The following is a 21,883-nucleotide window of genomic DNA, read 5'->3' on the forward strand; positions in this document are numbered from 1 at the left end:
CAACATATATTATAGATCAGAGACAATACCACCATACTCTAAAGCAAAAAACCTCCACAGACATCGCAGGGTTCGTGTGATATTACCGGGTACAACACAACACCATGCCACTGGGAAGGTGCATCCTGTATTGCCACATCTACAGCTTCCAGTCTATTTTCTAGTTAAAGGTGGAAGAACTGGATTGGTACCCAGAACAGCATGCAGCTAATTATGAATCTAATACTTCTTTAAAGCCTTCCAAATCTTACAGGTTCTTGATATTTTAACTAAGGCAGCAGCATATGAACCTGAAAACCCATTAACTATCTGCACCAACACACAGAGCCGGCATGGAAATGACTTTTTGCAAATTCCTTCTATTCCTCATGAAGTATTTATGATGATACAACAGCAAAGCAGGAATCTCACAGCAGCAGCAGTGAATTCCAGGCCTGTGGAAAAGAAGGATGCACTGCATTTCTGAGAGGAGGTGTCTTACTTTGAGCAGTTTCATCAGCCCTTCAAGCTGCACCATCAGTTCTCTTCTGCTTTCTTGAAGAGCAGACATTCTCTGTTCCAGTTCATCCTTTCTTTGTCTGTTCAAGTTACATGAAAGAAAGAGTCAGAAAATAAATGCTGGGTATTTCAAAACCACTTTAGGAAATTCACCCATCCAACCGTGTCTTTGGTTTTCATCACTCCCCCCTGCTTCCAATTGAAAAAAAGGGAGCAAAGCACAGTACAATGACCATGAAACCTATGTGTAACTATCAGGCTGTTCACTTAAAATCCAGGAACCTGCCCTCAGCACCTTGGTAGTAGGCAGCCCTTTTCAAAAGCACTGCATTTTGAGAAAAAGAGCCCACTTTACTCTTCCTTTTAAGAGCTCTCTTAACGTCAGCTCCAGGCACCCTGCGGAGCTTTCAGACAAGCAAGAATGAATGATGGGAGGAAAGACTCAGAAAAAAAAGGAGGAGAAAGGGCTGCAGGTGTTTGGGAAGGAAAAGCTATCACCTGTCTGGATGGAGACTAAGCAGAGCTATTTCTGTCCACGAATGTGACATACTGTCTTTGACATATTTGCTGTACCGGAACCCAGGTAACAACAAAAGGAGATAACTAAGTGACCTTCCCTTTCCATGACATCACAAAACCACTGTATTCCTGCTGACGCGTGTCTGTGAGATATTTAAGGCAACATCACTGTTTGGTTTTATTTCACATTTAAAAACAAAGAAAAGACTAATATAAAGAGAAATTCAAAGATGAACATCAGCATGTCAGCAGTTCAGTGCCTTACATGATTTAAGAAATGCTGGTCCCCACAAATCCCGGTCATAGTAATGATAAATGGTTGTATGAAAAATAAAAATATTAGAAAGGCTTATTCATTTATCTACAGTTATTTTTGTGGACGTCTGAGTGTCCTAATCCAAACTTAAAGGCACCACATATTACAGACTGTATTTTTAGGTGTCTTGGGTTATATCTTTGTTCTCATGTGATATACTATGGATAAATAATTCTGGGAATTTTAATAACCAACTAGTGGCAGATACACCAACTGGACATCAGAATATGGAAAAGAAACAGGCCATTTACTTAGACTGAAAAAAGTCTTGCTGTCTTTTTGTACACCATAAGTGTACACCCCAACAACAAAACTGCTAAGACTACATACCAGAATTAACTTTTTTCTATACTGGCTCCTTAAAGGACAGAGCCTGTGAACTACTAACAATTCTGGGTATTTCTTTCCACATCATTTTGTATTTTGAATAATGTGGTTATCAAATGCTGAAACATATCACAAAAATAGGGTGATAAAGAGATTACATACACCTGGTCACTTAGAATGTGTTAAAAACCCACCACAGGCACAGCTTTATCTATCTATACCATCCTTTTTCTCTCTCTAGGTCAGTTCAAAGTCTGTAGATTTTGTTCTATAATTATTTCATAGAATGCTAAAATCATAGAATGGTTTGGGTTGGAAGGGACCTTAAGGCTCATCCAGATCCAACCCCACTGCCACAGGCAGAGACCACTGGCACTAAACCAGGTTGCCCAACCCTGTCTGATCCGGCCTTGAAAATTAGCGTGAACATCATTTAATATAACATTCTGTTTAACAACTGCAAATAATGCAAAAATCAAGATATTAAAAGCTTATGGAGAATCAACATAAATGTGCATGTCTGATCCTGGTTGACGTTATTCAATCTCTTGTTCAACGACCTCCATTGAAGAAAGAGGAGGTTCTGCTTGTCAATGACAAAGGGTGTTAAATGTGAGAAGAGATTCAGAGCAGCCCTGCAGAGAAGGACTTGGGGGTGTTGGTCAATGAGAAAATGAACATGAGCCAGCTTCAGTGTGCGCTCACAGCCCAGAAAGCAACCATATCCTGGGCTGCATCAAAAGGAGCATGACCAGCAGGTCAAAGGAGGTGATCCTGCCCCTCTACTCTGCTCTCGTGAGACCTCACCTGGAGTATTGTGTGCAGTTCTGGTGTCCTCAACATAAAAAGGACATGGAACTGTTAGAACAAGTCCAGAGGAAGCCACGAGGATGATCAGGGGACTGGAGCACCTCCCATATGAAGACAGGCTGAGAAAGTTGGGGCTGTTCAGCTTGGAGAAGAAAAGGCTGCATGAAGACCTCACAGCAGCCTTCCAGTATCTGAAGGGGGCCTACAGGGATGCTGGGAAGGGACTATTCATTAGGGACTGTAGTGATAGGACAAGGGGTAACGGGTTAAAATTTAAACATGGGAAGTTTAGATTGGATATAAGGAAGAAGTTCTTTAGTGTGAGGGTGGTGAGGCACTGGAATGGGTTGCCCAAGGAAGTTGTGAATGCTCCATCCCTGGCAGTGTTCAAGGCCAGGTTTGACAGAGCCTTGGGTGCTATGGTTTAGTGTGAGGTGTCCCTGCCCATGGCAGGGGGTTTGGAACTGGATGATCTTAAGGTTGCTTCCAACCCTAAGTAATCTATGATTCGACGATTTTATGTTTGAAAGACCAGAAAAGATAGGACAGCATCTAGGTACAAATGGTGAGATGCAGTCTGAGGCAGATGCTTGAGGCACTGGAACTAGTGCATGAATGAGGATCCTCCTTGCAGCAGAGGCAGCCAAGCACATCTGCATTACAAAGCAGGGATCTATAAGGACAGTGGGTACAGCTGCACTTCCACCAAGGTTACATTTGGCAGCAGCGTGGCAGAGCTGACTCATCTCCTCGGGCTGTTTGCAGATTTTTAAACCTGGGACATGTCGATTTTCCATGGATTACCTCTCTCATGTTTCACATCCTAAATTCTACTCAGCAGCTGAGATTGTCTGGAAATGTGCTTACATATAATCAAAGGCAAAGTCATCACATGCTGCTCACAGGCTTGGGGAAAGTCTCCTTGTTAGCTGTGACCTTGTGAAGTACTTTCGTATCACAGATAACTTGCTAATTGTGATCATCCACTGTGATGCTACACAGTCAAGACAATTCATGTGCACTTTATATTTATTAATGTGATGTTTGGTGGTAAGAAAGCTAACACTAGTTCAATTTAAAGCACCAGTGAAACTACATGAGCCAGTGTACTCCAGCCTGTACACAGAAGAGATGCAGAGGACTTAGGAAGAGCTTGACAGCAAGCTAAAGGGATAGCTGGAGGTTTGGCAAACCTGCATTATGGAGATACTGAAGAAATCAAGCTATTTATGGACGATGAAGTTAAGAAGCAAAATCTCTAAACACACACAAATGAGGAATTTTGTAAAAGACCTCTTTAGCTCAGTAGACAAAAGCATGGGGAAAGACAAGGTCTGGAAAACAGCACTAGGCTCATGAAGGTTAGAAATGACGTGCACACTTTCAGTCCCCTGAGCACAGACAAAGCACAGAAGTTCACTGATGATCACATTAGCAGTGTCAGGGGACATGGTATTCTTTCCATCTCTAAAATGAAAGCTTGAACATCTGTCTTACGTGGCTGCTGTAGCTCAGTTTTAAAGGGTTTTGCGGGAGTGCAGCAAGGAGAAATTTCCCAGCCTGTTACATAGGAGGCCAGACTGGACAAGCATGATGAATTCACAGGCTTTACTTGCTTAATTCAACCTTTTTTTCTTTTTCCACAACATTCAGCTTTTTTTTTTTTCTTTAGCAAAATATGGGCCATCTCATTCCTCCTGGTTAGCTCCATTTTGTTCCCAATAACCTGTATTTTTGGAGCAATATCTAGGGACTGAAAACTCTATTACTGCTCTTGAGATTACCCCCTTGCTTTAAAAAGCATGTGCTGTATTTGTGGTCTGAACGTGGCTGGTTTCCAGTTTAAGCTCTTGGTTCTTATATCTTTGTCTGCTGGGTCAAACAGCACACCAAGTTGTCTCACAATCTCTTTTTTCTCCACCGCTTACATAACATTTGTGGGCATCTTCTGCATCCTCTGTGGTTTTTATAAATGTTAAAAAAATATCTACATAGCCATATAAAGCATAAAGCAAGAAAATTTATAAGCCATTAGGTAACAGAATGAAAAATATCAGTGAGATATCAAAATGTGCTACAATGTAGCAAATTCTGTATGAAAAAGGCAATGAAAGAGGTTGAAAGCCTCAGATTTTGCAATATGGGGCTGGATGATACCTTGCAGATGCTGCCTGCCATTGCAGTAGCTCCATCCCAAGAGCACTGCACTTTTACAGGAAACCTTTAAATGTTCTTGGGAAGACAACAGCCGTGCCACATCCAAAGCACGCAGCAAAAGTTTACCCTAAGGAATGAAACACAAGGCAGTTTGCAAAGAGCTGCTGCTGCCAAGAGTTTGAATTTTAGAACCTACTTTAGATTACAGATGGCAATTTTGCAAGTTGTGCTCTGAATTAACTGGTAATAGAAGATGAAATAAAATATAGCCAGAGAATGCCCCTGTGACTACCCAAACTATGAAACACTTTATAATACTGACAATATCTCCCTGTCACTTCAAAATGTAAACTTAATCATAGATGCTTTGAAGATTGTTCTCCAACTTTGGATGTACATCTGACTAGCTGTAGGTACAAACTTTCAGAGTTTCACTGTCTAATCAAATAACTGACATTTCTTTTCAGCTCTGTTCCTTTGGACAATAAAAGACAAGCAGTTACTGCAATTTACGTTATTTTTTTTTCTATCGGTTCCATTTTTACAAACAGTTTTCTGAACCATACAAATAGAATTAATTTTAAGGGACATTTTTAGAATCCTAGAATCCCAGAATCCCAGGTTGGATCAAGGATTATTTGGTGCAGCCTTTTCTGGCAAAGCAACTTTCTTGGCAAAGACATTTTTATTTACTTCTAAATCCACTTGAAAAAAAGGCAAATTGCAATACATTGTAAGTATTTGGCATTCAGCATTTTAAGTAACACTCTAAGGCTACTGAAGATTCGCTTTTCCCAGTAACAGCCATTGTGTTCACAGAGCAGACACACAGGCTGACTGGCCCAGGTACCGAACGCACATGAGCTTTACGTATTTCTTTTACCGTAGAAGCCTGAGTTCAGCCAATAATGTTGGATTCTGCTGAGCTTTTTCAGGGGTGGGTTGAGAGGCTTGTTCATGTTCCAGCCTGAGACGCTGAATTTCTTGGAGTATCTCTCTATAGAAATGACAGAGGAAGATTCAAGAAAATAAAGGTCAGTCTCTACACCACTCTTAAACACTGTTACAGCCCTTCAAGCACCCTGTCTGTCAGTCTGCAGCCTAGGGACAGCAAATGTGTTCACGTGTGACTGGCAGAGATTCAAAACAGTAAGTTAAGGCAGTCCTATGAATTTCTGTAATACACACAGGAGATTACTTAATAAGAAGCATGAAAACACTTGTGCCATGCACTGGCAACGTCTCTCCAAAACCTTTTTATGCAGAATGGGCCCAGAGACTGTTCTAAGAGGAAAAAAGTTCAATTTTCAGCCCAATCTGCATTGCACGGGCTGTAGGAAGTGCTTTGAAGCAGCACCATAAGCATTCGCAGCCATGCCAGCACGAGTTAGCTTCCCACTCATCTTTCCAAGGGCCCCTGGCAGGTCAGCAAGAATAAGGAAAATAAGAGCTCATAGTAACAGAGACAAACTCACGAGGTCCCACAAAGGGAAGGCGATCAGCCAGCAGCCCAATTAAGGCCGCTGTGTTCTGTGTAGCTGGAGGCAAGGGAACTGACGGCCAAGGACTCACTTATTAAAATGGAAATGAAATCCTTCTGAGAGTGAAGATTATAATCTCTAACTCTCCCACCCTGCTCTCTTAAAACTGCTGAGCTGCTCTCCTTGCAAGGCTTCATACCAGCACTGATTGAGATCTCCCTTATCCGTAATCTTGATGAATAATTTCAAATACCCGCAGGGTCTCTCGGTAGAGTATTGAAGCTACAATGGTGCAGGGATTGAGCTGTTCCTGTGCTCTCCAGGAACTGGTTCTCCTCCAAACTAACCCAAAGAAGTGTTTTTACCTGGTGTGCTGAGGGTGTGTTGGCAAGGGACTGTGCAGGCAGCAAGCTGACGCATGCCAGCTAGGTGCAGCTAGAGCAGAGGGAGACCAAAGCAAAGCACCAGGCACCGAGACAGGCTCCATAGGTAATGAAGTAGCTGCCTATGCTGAACAGCACATGGGGTTTACAGTTGCTCAATTGCATGCTCTTTAGAGCTGCACCCTCTTAACCAGAAAAACATGACCACAAAATGTAGGCGCTGAAGGAGCAGGTAAATGCAAATGAAGCATTATGTTAAAAAAAGAGCATCCTCTTCTTAACAATCCCTCTGGAGCAAGAAGAATCACTGAATCAGTGAATGGTTTGGATTGGAAGAGATCTTAAAGCTCATGCAGTTCCAATCCCCCTCCCATGGATAGGAACACTTTCCACTAGACCAGGTTGCTCCAAGCCCTGGTCCAACCTGGCCTTGAACACTGCCAGTGATGGGGCAGCCACAGCTTCTCTGGACAACCTGTGCCAGGGCCTCAGCACCCTCACAGGGAACAACTTCTGCCTAAGAGCTCATCTCAATCTCCTCTCTGTCAGGTTAAAGCCATTCCCCCTTGTCCTGTCCCTACAGGCCCTTGTCAAAAGCCCCTCTCCAGCTTTCTTGTTGGCCCCTTTAGGCACTGGAAGCTGCTCTAAGGTCTCCTTGGAGTCTTCTCTTCTCCAGGCTGAACAAGCCCAGCTCTCTCAGCCTGGCTCCATAACAGATGTGCTCAGCTCCATGCAGTCACTCAACAGCTCCACGTCCTCCTTATGTTGGGGGCCCTAGAGCTGGATGCAGGACTGCAAGGGGGAGTCACACAAGTGTGAAGCAGGGGTGAGAACCCCCTCCCTCAACCTACTGATCATGCTGCCAGTGATGCAGTCCAGGACATGGTTGGGTTTCTGGGCTTCACAGTTCCAGCTCATGTTCAGAAGAAGGAAACCATTTCCTAAGCTCATCTCTTCTTCCTTCCAGGCCTCTCAGCTTCTGCAGACTTTTTTTTTTTTTTCTCCAGACTTCCAGAATGGAAAAAATTCCCACTTACTCTTCTCAAGCTGAATTTACCCACCCCAGCTTTCCAACCTGCTCGCTTCATTACACTGCAGCTGATTTACATCCCTGCTGCCACCTGAATGGTTTGCCCCACTGCGAGCTGTCTGCTGGGTTTGCAGATAGCAGTTCAAGATTGCAATGCAGCTCCTGATGCTCAGCTAAGATGATTTTAAGAAGACCACTGAGGATCAACCTGCTCCCTTGGGAATAAGAGCACCGCAGCTGCACTCACACTGAACTAATTTGTTAATGAGGCAGCTACACCTTTCAACAAAAGATCTAGGAAAACAATCTGGTTAATATAATACAAAAGGTTAAAACCAATGAAGCACAAAGACTTAAGGCTCTTCTCGCCTCAACTGTTGTTCCTAAAACAGTGCTGATCAAAGGTTGCTTTTTACCTGTTTTTGTTTTCCAGCTCTGCTATTAGCTGTCTTTGTTGCTTATTTGCATCAAAGCTGAAACCCAGGTCTGCCGGAGGGCGAGGCTGGTGGATGAGGAACAGAGAAAAATTAGACAAAATATTCATTACCTGTTAACCCCATATGACACAGTTTGGATCCCGCCCTGTTGTTCCTCGATGCTGTGGTATGATACCTACAGTCCAGGATGCAAAACTGTGAGAGCAGCTGTACTGAGATGGACTATGAGAACACATCGGTATGTGGTTTATGGATGACTTGATTGGATCTCAGGGTAGGAGGCTGCTGAAAGGGTGACCTGGCTCATCATCCTGTGGCTGAAGAACTTTATTTGTCTTTTTTTTTTTAAGACCTAAAAAAAAAAAATCTAAACCCAAAACACCATACCCATCTGTTCCCAAAGCACTGACAGGCTTCTCTAGGAAAAGATTCAGTTATACCTTTTGTCATAAGGTCTTCTAGCAAAGCACTGACCTTCCCCTATGTCAGTTAGTGAAGGCCATGGTGCCTCTGCCTCTCACAATGTACTTGAGAAATGGGGTGATTTCTGGCACAACAGAGCCTTTGTGCTCTGCTTTTACCTTTTTGTTTTCATCTCTTGAGATGTCAAGATTGCACATATTTTACCACAACTTTATCATAAGGACCTCAGATTGTGATCTTGTTTTTAGACAATGCTTTCACAACCATTTTTAGAAACTATTTGGGTAGTAAAACAAGTTGGATGAAGAGCTTGATATCCATCAATGCTCTTGCAGTCAGGGTGGAAAGTGACAGCTTCAGGCCGAAGGGGACAGACACTACCAGGGTTTCAGTTTTGTTTTGCTGCGGGTATCTAGAGCAAATCTTGACAGGCTTAAAGTGCAGATAGTACTTCTCTTCGGGCAAAACCCCTATGGTGAGTGGGTTTGCATGTGGTGAATGAGCCTTGCTTGATTCACACATCTACAAGCTGATCTTCTGTGTCCTCCTAGATGATGTGACAGCAATTCATGAATCTCCTACTGATGTGGAAATCTCCTGTGTAAAATCTGCTTGGTGAGGCAGGTCCCAGGCAAGAATAAACAAAGCTGAGGGACTTAAAATGAACAGGGTGAAGAATAAGAATAAATCAACACAGAAACTCATCTATCATCTCCTCTTGATGTTTGGAGTAGGTGCACAGTGCAGGCAGCAGCATGGCCACTACTCTTTCCATCTTGGGGTAACCTGAACAGTCTTGATGTAGGTAACACCAATATGACCTACTGGTTCCTCCAAAACAGTGTGTCACAAAGCTGAGCTCCCATCGCCTCTTCCTGCATCCTGGTACAATCAGATACAAGGACAAGTGCAGGTGACGTGTTTCACCTGCAGTTTCAGGAGCTTCTGGAGGCTCTGGGGCTCTTGGGGATCCATCTGAAGCACATGAACCTTTGTTCTGCTACAAAGTAGGCCTGTGCCTATAAAAACACATTCTTCTCCTTAATCCCTTTCTTCAGAAATCCTGTCCAAAGCCTGAAATCACCCTCATGACCTAAAGTACTTGAGTCCTCAGCAGCAAAGACAACACTGCAGAGAACTCAGAGCAGAGACATTCCTCATGCTGCTAGTGTTCAAACATCGCTACTCAAGAGGTCTTTTGAAAACTGCACAGTGGCTATTGTGTATGACAAATATTTATTCAATTGCTTGAAGAGTCCATTCAAGATTTTACCATAACTCAGAATCAGGGACTTATTGGGGTTAGAAAGGACATTTTGAAATGGTCTAATCCAAAATTCCTCCTCAAAGCAATGCCAACTACAGCAGGTTGCTCAGGATGTTGTCCAGCTGAGTTCTGAATAACTGCAAGGATGAAGACTCCACAACCTGCTGGGGTGACCTGTTTCAGTGTCTGAACACTTGCACCATAAGAAGTATTTTCTCATTTTAGATGGTGGTGAGGTAGTGCCCGCTACCTCTTGTTCTGTCACAGCACCACTGAAGGGACTCTCTCTGCCTCCACTGTATTACTTGCAACCACTGTACATTAATGCATCGCCCACCCCCCCAAGTCTTCTCAAGGCTACACATCCCAGAGAAAAAAAATCAAGCTCCTGATTCTCCACCAACACCTGAACCCTCCAGCTTCTTAAACTTAAAAGGCACCTGATGCTCAGACTGATAGTTTGTGCAGGGGATGCATACGCTGATGGAATAAAGAACATCAGGCAGAGGCACTGGAATTTGATCGCCCATATTGCTAGATGTTTCATAGGGCCCTTGCCTTATTTTTAGCCCAGACTAACCAGCTCTCTCAGGCAATTCTCAGCATGGGATTTACAGTAAACAAAGAATCATATGCAGCAGGTTGTTTGTATGCAGCTGGAGGGTGAGAGTGCTCAGTATGATAGATGTAGGCATCAGGAGTTTTTAATGATGGCTGTATACAAAGCCGAAGTGTCTATCATATGCTCAGCTGCTGAGAAAGAGCATTGACCTCTCACCTGATCTATACTACAGTACTCGGGAGAGAGGTGCCTAAACTCTTGCATATTCAAAAGTCTATCAAAGAGACACCTGAGACAGCATTGAGCCTGCTGAAAATACAGCAGAGGTACATGTCTAGCTGCTGCTGCGCTTGTCCAGAAAACATCTGACACCAGCTCTAGTTATATCTGACCTTGAATAGGTAATAAGACACAGCTCCTCTGCCACACTCCCCAATAAAAAGCCATTCTGGAAGGCAGCCAGCTCCATCCATCCTGCTAAAGCCCAGCTGCAGGTAACAGTGCACGATGCAGTGGTGGTCAGGAGGCAGCCCTGGGATTCTGGTTCCTGCTCTCTGGGTTAGGTTTTATTAAAAAAAAAAAAAGCAATGGTGGTCTAATATTAAAAAATATTAACTGCCTAAGACCTGGAATTTACAGCCTTGGGATAGAAACTCCTATTAGAAAAGAGACTGAAGACAACACAAACGGATGTTTTGAGTAGCTGGGGCAAGATGAAATGCATCAGAGTACTTAGATCTTGGCACCTAAACAAACCTGAGGCAGTATCAGACCTTTTGTGTTCACCTCTGAAAACATTGACTTTTAGCAGGGGACAGTCCAGATGCTGGAAGAGGCTGTCCATAAAGCTTACACCTAGAAACAATGTAAGAAGGAACTAAAAACTACACACCAGCCAGCTTAATCTCAGATCTTGGTGAAAAATCACTAAATAAAGCCACTTGTTAACACTTATAAGATAGGCTAAGTAATAGTCTACATGGAGTTTATATGAACATATCATGCCAAAGCAAACTACTCTCTATCCATAGTGAAAAGTCAAATGCTATGTACAGAAGAGAAACTATTAACCCAATACACTTTCACCTCGGCAATGTTTCTGACATCTTTTTGTGGGGTTTGACAGCTTTTCTCTAAGATTTAGTACTATTCAGTATTTTCATCAGTATCATGAATGATGGAATAAAGTATTTACTTATTACATCTGCCGACTCTATCAAACTGCTACTGCTTTATAGAGCAAGATAAGATACAAAATATACTAAAATACAAAATTATTTACAGAAATCAGAGAAATGGTTTGAAAAATAGGTTGCAATCTACTAAGACAAATGTAATAATGATGCTAATAAAGATAATAAAAATGCTAAAATAATAAGAGTATACAAAATAAGTGATACATGACGCAATTGTTCATTACCCACCAACTGATGCTCAGCCAGCTCCCTAGCGGTGGCCCTTGGCTGGCTTTCCCCCTGGTTTATATACTGATCATGATATTGCATGGCATCAAATATCCCTTTGGACACTTTCAGCTTCTTGTGGCCTCCAACTTCCTCACTGTCAGGGCAGCGTGAGAAGGTGAAGAGTCCTTGACTGCTGCACAGCAACAACTAAAACATAGCACTGTACCAGCTACTGGGAAGAAAAGTAACTCTATCCCAGCCGAGACTAAGAGAGTGGAGAATGGTCAGAAGTCTACCACTAATGACAATGAAGAAAGACTGAAACTGAAGAAATGAAAGAATGAAGAATGAGAGGATACAAAAAAAGAAACTTCCAATATACAACACTTGTTACTAAAAGCTAAGCAATACATTGCTAAGTAATATATGAGATATCCCCTGAGACAGTAGGATGAGTGGTGGGCTCAAACTGAGCAAAGAAGAACTATATTAGGATGCAGGGAAAACTTTTTATTGGCAGATAAATTTACACACTGGAACCATTTTCCTTGATGGACTCTATCTGGTGTGGAGTTACAGAATCATAGAATGGCTTGGGTTGGAAGGCACCTTAAATCCCATCCACTGTTCTGGGTTTTAATAATTTGGATAAGCACCTGCCCAACAATGGTTTATGCATAGCTAACCTGACCTACAGTGGAAAGTGCCTGTACGGATGTCCTACCTGGCCTGTCATTACTCAGAACCAGGGAAGCCACTAAGCTGTCAAGACACTCCAGCTTTGCTAATGTGGGTGCAGGCTGCATGTTGGGTATTTACATTTATACAAATCTATGACTTGCAGAGAGGTAAGGTATATGATCAAATACTCAAAAGTGATGGACAACTTTTTCTTTCTGCAGAGGACAATGCTGTTTCCAGGGCATTTCCAGCCTCTGCCAATGCCTCACAGGTCACTGTCCCCTTTCAAAGAACATAAGGGGAAACCGTCCCCTAATGAATAAACAAAGCCAGGTTGCTTCTGACTCTCTATTTAGATCAGGTGTGGAAACATGCCACCTTTGGTTCCATAACTGAAACTTCCATAGATTAAAATCTAACGATATTGGAGATCTTCACTATTTTCAGGTGTGTGAACTAGATACATAGTTATTTGAATCAACAACTTCCCATGTCTTCTGGTCTGATGGAAGGACTTTTTCCTTCAGACCCCCCCAGAAATTTGACTCCCAGACACCTTTCTGTTCCTGTCACTTCTCAAGCTCTTTGATTACATTTTCTCTCTGACTTTTTCTTTTATCATTCTTGTTACCACTCTTCATTCCTATTGCTTTATAAACCCTAGAAACCTGTGAGAAAAACCACCATATTTCATAGCAACTAACAAAGTAACTGAACATCACATTCTCAGTGAATCACTGAGAATCTCTTACTTACAAAGAAGTAAGATTAATCAAGAACTCTGATGGTTTTCTTTTTCAGTTCTTTTCTTGTTGTGAAGAAGTCTTTGTGTTTACATTGCATTTTCAGGTGGCTTTTCCAGTAGCTCAAGCATTGCATTTATTTCAAAGTGGTTTTTTTTCTCCAAGAGAAAAAACACCGGAACAATTCTCCTTGATGGACTCTACCTGGTGTGGAGTCACAGAATCATGTGGTGATTGGCTTGGGTTGTGAAGGGACCTTAAATCCCATCCACTGTTTTGGGTTTTTTTCCAATAATTTGGATATGCACCTGCCCAACAATGTTTGTTCCATGGTAGTCTTACACAGCACATTTGTATAGTCTACAGTACAGCACACAATGTTCAACATTAGTAAAAAATCTGACATTCTGCTCACAAATCGACATCTTAGTTCCAAGCATCCAGTGTGCTGGTCACCCGTATTCATTTCTTCTCAGAAACAGGAAGTCATTTAAGTAATTGAACATCCCTTCTGAGTTACTTTGCTCAGAGGACTGCTAGCTTTAATCTTTCATTGATTGTTGACCAATAATCTCACATGTTCCTTTACAACCTAGTTGTGAGATCTAACTATTTTCTCTGTGACAGGCAAATATCTTGCCGCAGCCCATAAAAAAAAATACATCATCATGAAAGACTTTACAGTGGACACCTGGATCTAAAAAACTTTGTCACTACCTTTCTCAAGCCTAGATGACTGCAGGCTGCTTAACAGAGTGGCCAATTTAATGAATCCTGGGTCATCATTTGAAGTGATCTCACGATGTCCACAGCAATCTCTTCTGAAAACACCAGGTTTCATGAGATGAAGTATTACTAGGGTAAAAGCTTGGAGAAGAGAAAGCTGCTTGGAGACCTCATAGCAGCCATCCAGTATCTGAAGGGGGCCTACAACCATGCTGGAGAGGGACTCTTCAGTAGGGACTGCAGTGATAGAACAAGGGGTAATGGGTTCAAACTTAAACAGAGGAGGTTTAGATTGGATCTAAGGAAGAAATTCTTTACTGTTAGGGTGGTGAGGCACTGGAATGGGTTGCCCAGGGAGGTTGTGAATGCTCCATCCCTGGTGGTGTTCAAGGCCAGGTTGGACAGAGCCTTGGGTGAGATGGTTTAGTGTGAGGTGTTCCTGTCCATGGCAGGGGGGTTGGAACTAAATGATCTTAAGGTCCTTTTGAACCCTAACTAATCTATGATTCTGTGATTCTGTGGTGTGGGGCCTGCTATTGATGCAGGAGTTTCAAATAAATATCATATGGGTATTGCATTACATCTTGTGGATGTATTTCAAAAGCATCTTCTAGATACGATCATTTAATAATTTTGAAATGTGAGGTATCATTCAAATGTGCAAATACCACTATGGGCTTCAAGCTGGACATTGGAAGGACAGCCCAATGAATGGCTTTAGTGAATGAACTCTGGAACGCATGGAAGGAAACCTAACTGTAGTCACTGCTCCCATTTCTACCCAGCATTTTATTAACACCAAATTGTTACTATTATCGCCTTTGGAAGAGTTTTGAGTGTATAGTACAGGATTGCAATGCCAAATGCTATTCTCATAAATTCAGGGAGACAAGAATTCATTAGAGCATTTGCATGCTACTATTTACCTTGATGAGAGGTACATGTCCTCTCTGTGAAGATATATGTGGTTCTTAAAACCTCCGCACTTAAAAGAAAAAAACCCCAACAACCCAAGCCATTCATTTACTAGTCAGTGCTCTTATGTTTGCACTACATCTTACTGGACAGGTAGGAATGATTTGAGTCTTTCAAGATTTATTACTGTCATTCCTTTCTTTAAAAAGCGTAGCAGGTTCAGCTCCCCACCTGCTCAGCAGCACTGAACACCAGTGATACAGCCCCTTTCTACGCAAATCTTGCAAAGACTTCCTGCTACAAACAGAGCACAAAGACCTCGTGGGAGTCAACAGCATAAGATGCCAGGCCTTCAAAATTACTACATCTGGTTTACTTGTTCTTTTAAAATTTAAAAATATGTATTAAATAATGCCTAAAGCCTGAAAGAAAAGTTACATGAAAGGAATACTACAAATATTATTTAGGTTGTAGGCAGCTTTAACGAGATCAGATGATGACAGGCTTTTAGCAGTGCTTAATGTTGAGGGAAGAAGAGAAACCACATAGTTTTCAAAGAAGAGCAAAGTGGGCAAGAACCTAATTACCGTAACTCATCCACATAACTCAACCTAATTATCCACTCATCCATAATTGAGTATTATTTTATATTTATTAGGTGCTTGTGCTCTTCCTAGCAGCAAGGCTGCACAGGTCAGCAGAGTCCTGCCAGGAGTGCACACTCCCTGTGGACCTCTGTTCCTGCCAAGTGCTGCTGCCTGCCATGGTGGGTCATCTCCATCAGAAGTCATGGGGAAGCAGCAGGCACATCTGGCTTGCAGATCAGATACCAACCTGCCCAGGTTTATCAGCAGAAACTCAGGAGGATCTGGAAGTGTGCTAGCAGAAGAAAATGGGGGGAAAAAAGAGCTAAGGTAGAGCAGGTAGGAGAGGAGAGAAAGGAGATACTGGCTTGGAGAAAGAGAGGTGCTGTGTGAGGACCTAGGACCGCTTTATATTTATATATATGACTGTATACACATATAATCACCTAAAAACCATGTAATCACCCCTTAAAAGTATGCAATCACCTTATATGCAGGATTACCAATATTCAGTTATATACTTAGGGCAGTATTGAGGCAAAATCTGATATGCTTGTGAAAGGGATTTTGTAAGAGATAGTAGGGACGGGGGATGGGGACACAGGAGATCATTTCCAGCCCCTGCTTCTAACAAAAATGTGATGATTGATAAGAAATACCAGGTTATTTCTTCCCTCTGACCAATAATCTGAACAAATCAGCAGAGGGAGACAAACAGATGGAGTTGCGAACTTGAAAGTTGTGATTTAAACAAAAATTGGCTTGCTTTCTATTAATTTTTTCTCTTTATTCATCTGGTTGCCTTCTGCTTTTCTCTCTTACGCTTTCTAACTAACCAGTCTGGTGGAGGCAGCCAACAGTTATTTTAATGCACAGCACTCTGCTGTGACCAAACTGGTAGACCATGCATAGCCCCAAGCAACTTAAATTCAATAAAAGGGATTTTGTCTTCTGAAGATTGGCTTGAAGAAAACAAGAGTGGCCCAGTCAGGGCTTGTTTGAGTGAACACAGGCTCAGCTGCTGTCTAGAAGTGCGTAATTGTGCTGGTTGCATGCCATCAGCCTCTGCTGCACTACTGAGTGACTTCCATGTATCAAGAGACAAATGATGCATTCTCCTTTCTTCTCCTCCCTTCCCCATTGATTTTTATTCTTTAAGAAGAAACAGACTTGGATTTCACGAATTAACTCTGAGATCTGCCTCAAATTATTTTGTCCCAAGACTTCAAGCAAAGGCGTTTTCCCTAAAAAGTGATGCAATGTATTTTCATTCATATGACAAGTGACATTTATTATAGCAACAAGCCTGCAGAAGGCAGTTCTAACATTCTACCTAATTTGAGAAAAAGTAGAAACTGATGGACTGAGTCAGATCCATTGCCTCACAGCCCAGCATATATTTCCAGTAACGACAACTGCCAACTGCTTCAAAGAAAAGAGTATGAAACTTTGCATTAGGTTGTTGTGGTATGAACAATCTGTATCTGGGATTGTCTTAATTTCTAGCAGTTAGAGCATGTTAAAAAATGAATCATGTTAGATCTCAGAGGTAGGGCTGGAGAGGACATCAAGAAATGATTTTGTTCACATCAACCTCTCTCAAGTATCCCCAGCAGATACTGGTCTATCTTGGTTTTTAAATCTCCATTGACGAACATTCCATAACACCTTCATGGTCTTCGTTTCCATTCTACACTTTTATTAAGGTCCAAGTTCATAGAAAAAGTACAGATGAGAAGGAACCTCTGGAGATTTCTAATCCACATGCGAATTTACAGAAGGTTGCTCAAGAACTTGTCTAGTTGAGCTCTGAATGTCTCAAGGAGGAAGATTCCAGTTCTTCTCTGGACAACCTCTTGAACAACAATATCTGACTATTATCATGGTGAAAATTTTTTTCTTAATTTATAGGTGGAATTCACAACTTCTGTTTTTGTTGTCCTTTCACTGTGCACTTCTGGTGGGTTGACCTTGGCTGTGTGACAGGTCCCCATATGTCTGGCTCATTAGGTAGCTGCAGACAGCAGTAAGATCCTCCTTTGCTTTCTCTTCTCCATCCTGAACATACCCAGCTCTCTCAATCTCTCCTTGTATGTCGTGTACTACAGCCACCAACCATCTTAATGGTCTCTCCTGCCCCTGCTCCAGTATTCCCATGTCCTTCCTGCATTGCAGAGTCCAACAGCAGAAACAGTACTGCTGATGTGGCCCCACCACCTCTAAACAGAGGAGGATCACTTCCCTCAGCCAGTGATATGGATTTCCTGAGCTTCTAATACAGGATTTTTAACAGCCTTCAGGCAGCTCACAGGCTTCCTGCATTTTGGACTGATGCTTTTAGGATTTTTTCTAATAGTTTTTACACAGTTCCCTTTCTTGAATGAGTATCTGTGTACTGGATTTACTTGGTATGCCCTCTCCTGCTGTTAAAGCAAAGTATGTGATAGTTACCACCACAGACCAGCTAGCATAGTTAACACCACTCAAACTCATCCTGATGCACCATGCTGGACCAAAGCCAGGAGTGCATCTTTCTGTGGATTCTAAAACGAGTTGTTCAAAGTAGCTTCATTTATTGCATTCCGAAGTGTTTCTGAATTTCCCTCTGAAAAGGCACAGGTTTAGCTCCTATGTGGGCAGCTGAAATCTCCCACTATTACTTACCTGTCCTAAATTTGCAGCTTGTCTTATTTCACTTAACATTTCCTGCTCACTACCACCAGCTGATCAGGGTGTTGGCATTTATTTACTAAGAATTTGGAATTTCAACCCACAAGTTCTTTTCTTTTTCTATGATATCTTTATGCTGTTACACCATGTATTTCCGTTATGTACACCATTCCCTTGCCTGTACATCCTACTGTGTCATTACTGTAAAGCTGGTAGCCTGGCTACCATATGCTCAATGAGCATCTTTCTCCTGCTGGACCTCTGAGATGTTTATTATATTGGGATTTTCATTTGATGTTCCCTATTTTAATTCTATATGAGAAGAAACAAATGTTCCTTTTTTTCCTTTGATTTTTTTTGTTTGGAATTTCCTAGCCTCTAATTTACTCCTCTCTCCTTGTTTTAACGTTGCAAGAGGAGTGTTAAAAAACCACAACTGTGGCTGACAAATCTCAGCTATTTCATTTCCTCAGAAGTAAGCCCTGCAGACTCAGCATGCCATCCCAAAGCTCAGCAGGATGTTCCTCCACCAAGTTGCAATGGCCAACTTGGCCACTACTCATACAAACTGCTGGCTAGGGAATGAGGCTCTCCTGTTGGCAAGAAATAATTAGAACCTGTCATGAAGCAGAGCACTTAAACTCTAATTCCTTTAAAATAAGAAAAATATATCCATTTCAGCTGATTAGTATTTCTGGATGGTGAATAAACATTGGACCCAGTAAGTAACTTTTGGATTCCTTGCTGTTAAGCTTTGGTTGCAGTGGAAACACACTATTATTACTCTTACCTCCTTTTTCTACCACACTTCAGTTCCTGGCAGTGCTTTGACATCTACCCTGTGATGTAACTGATTTGGATGAGAAGAAAGCAGTAATTTGCTGCAGGTCTTTGAAAAGTCTCAATAAACTGTAAATGCTCCTTTCTTTACACCCAAAGAAGTTGCTTCATTTTTGACTTCTTTCAGAACTACAGAATAGCATAAACAGGTTGAGGCAATCTACAGATTTTTAAAAGACTGGGTTCGTTCAGAACCAGTATTGTGACTCTTCAGTTTTCACAATACGTCTTTACTACTACCAGAAAAAGCCAAGTAATGAGTAAGAATTCTTCCACTATCTTCCAGAGTGAAAGTGATTCAGCAATTACTGTCTCAACGACTTCAATTTTATATGAAGACTACATAGAAATATCCTCCTTTTCCAGCTAAACCAGAGAGTTTGCACTGTGTTGCTTTAATATTTCAACATGAACATAGTCCTAGTGAACTAAATAGCTTCAGAAATGCAAATTTACCATTTGACAGAGATAATGGGAACTGACAGTTAATAAGGCTTAAAAAATGTAATTCTTTTTTATTAAAGCTTTACAAAAGAGAAATATCTGGTCACATCCATATGACAAAGTCAGATTATTGGCTGAACACACACATGAAAGAAATCATGAGGGGGCATAAGCCTACCTTGCGGGAAAAGATGTGAAAGTATTTATATGACAAATACATAACGAAAAGGGGAACAAGGACACTAATATTAAGATGTGTCTCTAGCCATGCTAACATGTGTCAGGACACATGCTCTGCCACAGTGGTAAGATGCCTTGGAGAGGTCATTGCTACTGCTTGTGTGTACTATCTGACATAGTACACAAAAATTACAATTTTGCAGTATCACAGAATCATGGAATTGTTTAGGTTGGAAAAGACCTTCAGGATCACCGAGTCCAACCATAAGCCTAACAATGCCAAGCCCACCACTGAACCACATGCCACATCTACACATCTTTTGACAACACTTCTAGTGAAGTGACAACACTTTACTTAGTGAAGTAATACCCAACCTGAACCTCCTCTGGTACAACTTGAGGCCATTTCTTCTTGTTCTATCACTTCTTGCAAAGAAACAAACATTTCCTTACTACTATTCATGTACTGTGGAAGAGTGGTGACCTCATAGCAGCCTTCCAGTATCTGAAGGGGGTCTACAAGGATGCTGGAGAGAGACTCTTCATCAGGGATTATAGTGATAAGACAAGGGGTAATGGGCTCAAACTTAAACAGGGGGAGTTCAGGTTAGATGTTAGGAAGAAATTCTGGTGCAGCCTGTTCCAAGCTACTACAGCAGACTTAAGGATGTGCACCTTTGTCAGACAGAAAGAGGAGCCAGTTTTTGGAGTCTGTGCTAAGCCAAGCTGCTTCTAAGTGGTATACTCAGCAGAAGTGTTGAAGAACAGCAGCTGTGACTTGAGGGAGATCCATGGCCACTTGGTGACATGGGAAATTGTTTCTGCAAACACTGGTCTCCTTTCATGTGACTCAAACAGCAAAGGCGAGTGCTTCCTCATCTAGCTAGACTGCAAATATTCTGTGGAATTTCAGGAAATTATTAATTGCCATGATCTCCTTTAGCAATTTGCTGCTAAGCAGTATTTATTTTTACCAATTTAAAATTGGCTTGTTGTTTCCTTTAGTTTCTTCTATTAGAAGAGACTGCAAACATCAAAACCACCTTCCTTTCACCCTCTCAGGCTCCTTCCTTCTGGAATAAATATCTCCCATAATCTTTGTTCCACAATTTGTTTTCCTTAGGAATCTATGTATTCATTCTTCTCTAGACTAAGTAGGACTAATCTGCTTATTCTCCTCTGACCTCATTTCTGACAATTTCTCATGTTGTTTCCCACTTCTCTGCTCTTCCCCTGCTGCCTGAGAGCGCAGTATTTCTGCTGAAAAAGAGGAACACATCCTGCTCCTTCACATTGGCTGAATAAACAAAAGAATGACAATTTCATGCCGCTATTAGCATTAAACTACTAATCAGACTCAGAAAACACCTTCTGTATTCCATGGCTGGTAAAAAGGGATGAATATTCACTTACTGCATTTCCAGCTTCAGCAGCCAGCCGAGCGGCGTATCTGGCAATCAGCCTGTGCTCCTCATCCAACCTGCCGGGGCTGTCCAGGACACTGCCAAGGAAAACCCAAAACATCTCATCAGTATCTGCCACCTCCAGGTATTACTCATAGTGGGGGACGGTAGAGAAAAGGATGTATTATTGCAGAGACAGAGATGGGAAATAAAGAGTCACACTGGAAATAATGTAGATTATTCCCTTTTTCATTCTGCTTCTGCCTAGTAGTATTTTCTCCAGGATTCACATATTCCAGTTTTAAATGATTACAATGTCTTGTTTTCAACAGTTCATAAACACACATCAGTAGGAACAAATTTAATTCGTTTCTGAGGAGCTTTTCTGCAAACCCTTTTGGTTTATTCAAGGTAAAAAGGGGCAAATAGGTGAATAACGGAGAAAAGCTTTGTCCTCAGGAGATGCAGGATGACATGTGGCAGAGTCAGGATGATTTCCAGAAGGAAGAACAGGGGGAACCATGCTGACCTAAAAACAATGGACTCTATAACTGAACAACATCAACTTAAATGAAAAGAGCACTTTGTAAGTCAGCCTGACTTATATCTGACTTACTACCATCTTACAACACCTCAATGTACAAGATGTGGTGATGTGAGACTTGGTCTTTCACACCTCATATAGCAGAGGATGAAAGAGTTCCCTCTGCATTGCACTGCCTCAAGCTGACAGGCTGCAGCTGAGCTGTCTTGGAAATGTTGCTGAAAGAGGTATTAAAAAATATCTCAAATAACCATCATCATCAGTGACAGCATCATGTGGTGAGAGAAGAAAGGGACACTGAATTCTGAAACAGAAAAAGGAAAGACAGCAAATGGGGCAGATTCCCAGGATTAGGAAGTGAAAGGCAGCACAGGGATCTTTCTCACCTTTAACATGAGCATCATCTCTGTGTGTGTTAATCATTACCATGATCAGCCTAGTCTGGTCACCCCATCTACTCTCTCATTAGTTTCAATAATTCACAAATAATTATCTTTTAAACTATACACGCACAAGGGGACAAATACTTTTCAGGGT

The 21,883-nt window shown here is 41.8% G+C and overlaps 1 protein-coding gene across 7 annotated transcripts in view; it reads right to left on the reverse strand.

Annotated features, from left to right (window-relative positions):
* Positions 1-21,883, reverse strand: part of DTNB (dystrobrevin beta) — a 197,035-nt gene that overhangs the window by 65,457 nt on the left and 109,695 nt on the right. For 6 of the 7 annotated variants that reach the window (XM_034060608.1, XM_034060607.1, XM_034060605.1 and 3 more), the window contains 4 exons: positions 20,813-20,900; positions 7,938-8,023; positions 5,511-5,624; positions 482-578 (listed from right to left, as the gene is read on the reverse strand). In XM_034060608.1, coding sequence (XP_033916499.1) covers positions 482-578; positions 5,511-5,624; positions 7,938-8,023; positions 20,813-20,900 — 385 coding nt within the window. Of the gene's footprint in view, positions 1-481; positions 579-5,510; positions 5,625-7,937; positions 8,024-20,812; positions 20,901-21,883 lie in introns of those variants that run through there. The other variant, XR_004549462.1, reaches the window with a different exon arrangement.

Source organism: Melopsittacus undulatus, chromosome 3 (genome assembly GCF_012275295.1).
Source record: "Melopsittacus undulatus isolate bMelUnd1 chromosome 3, bMelUnd1.mat.Z, whole genome shotgun sequence".
Classification (NCBI taxonomy): Eukaryota; Metazoa; Chordata; class Aves; order Psittaciformes; family Psittaculidae; genus Melopsittacus; species Melopsittacus undulatus.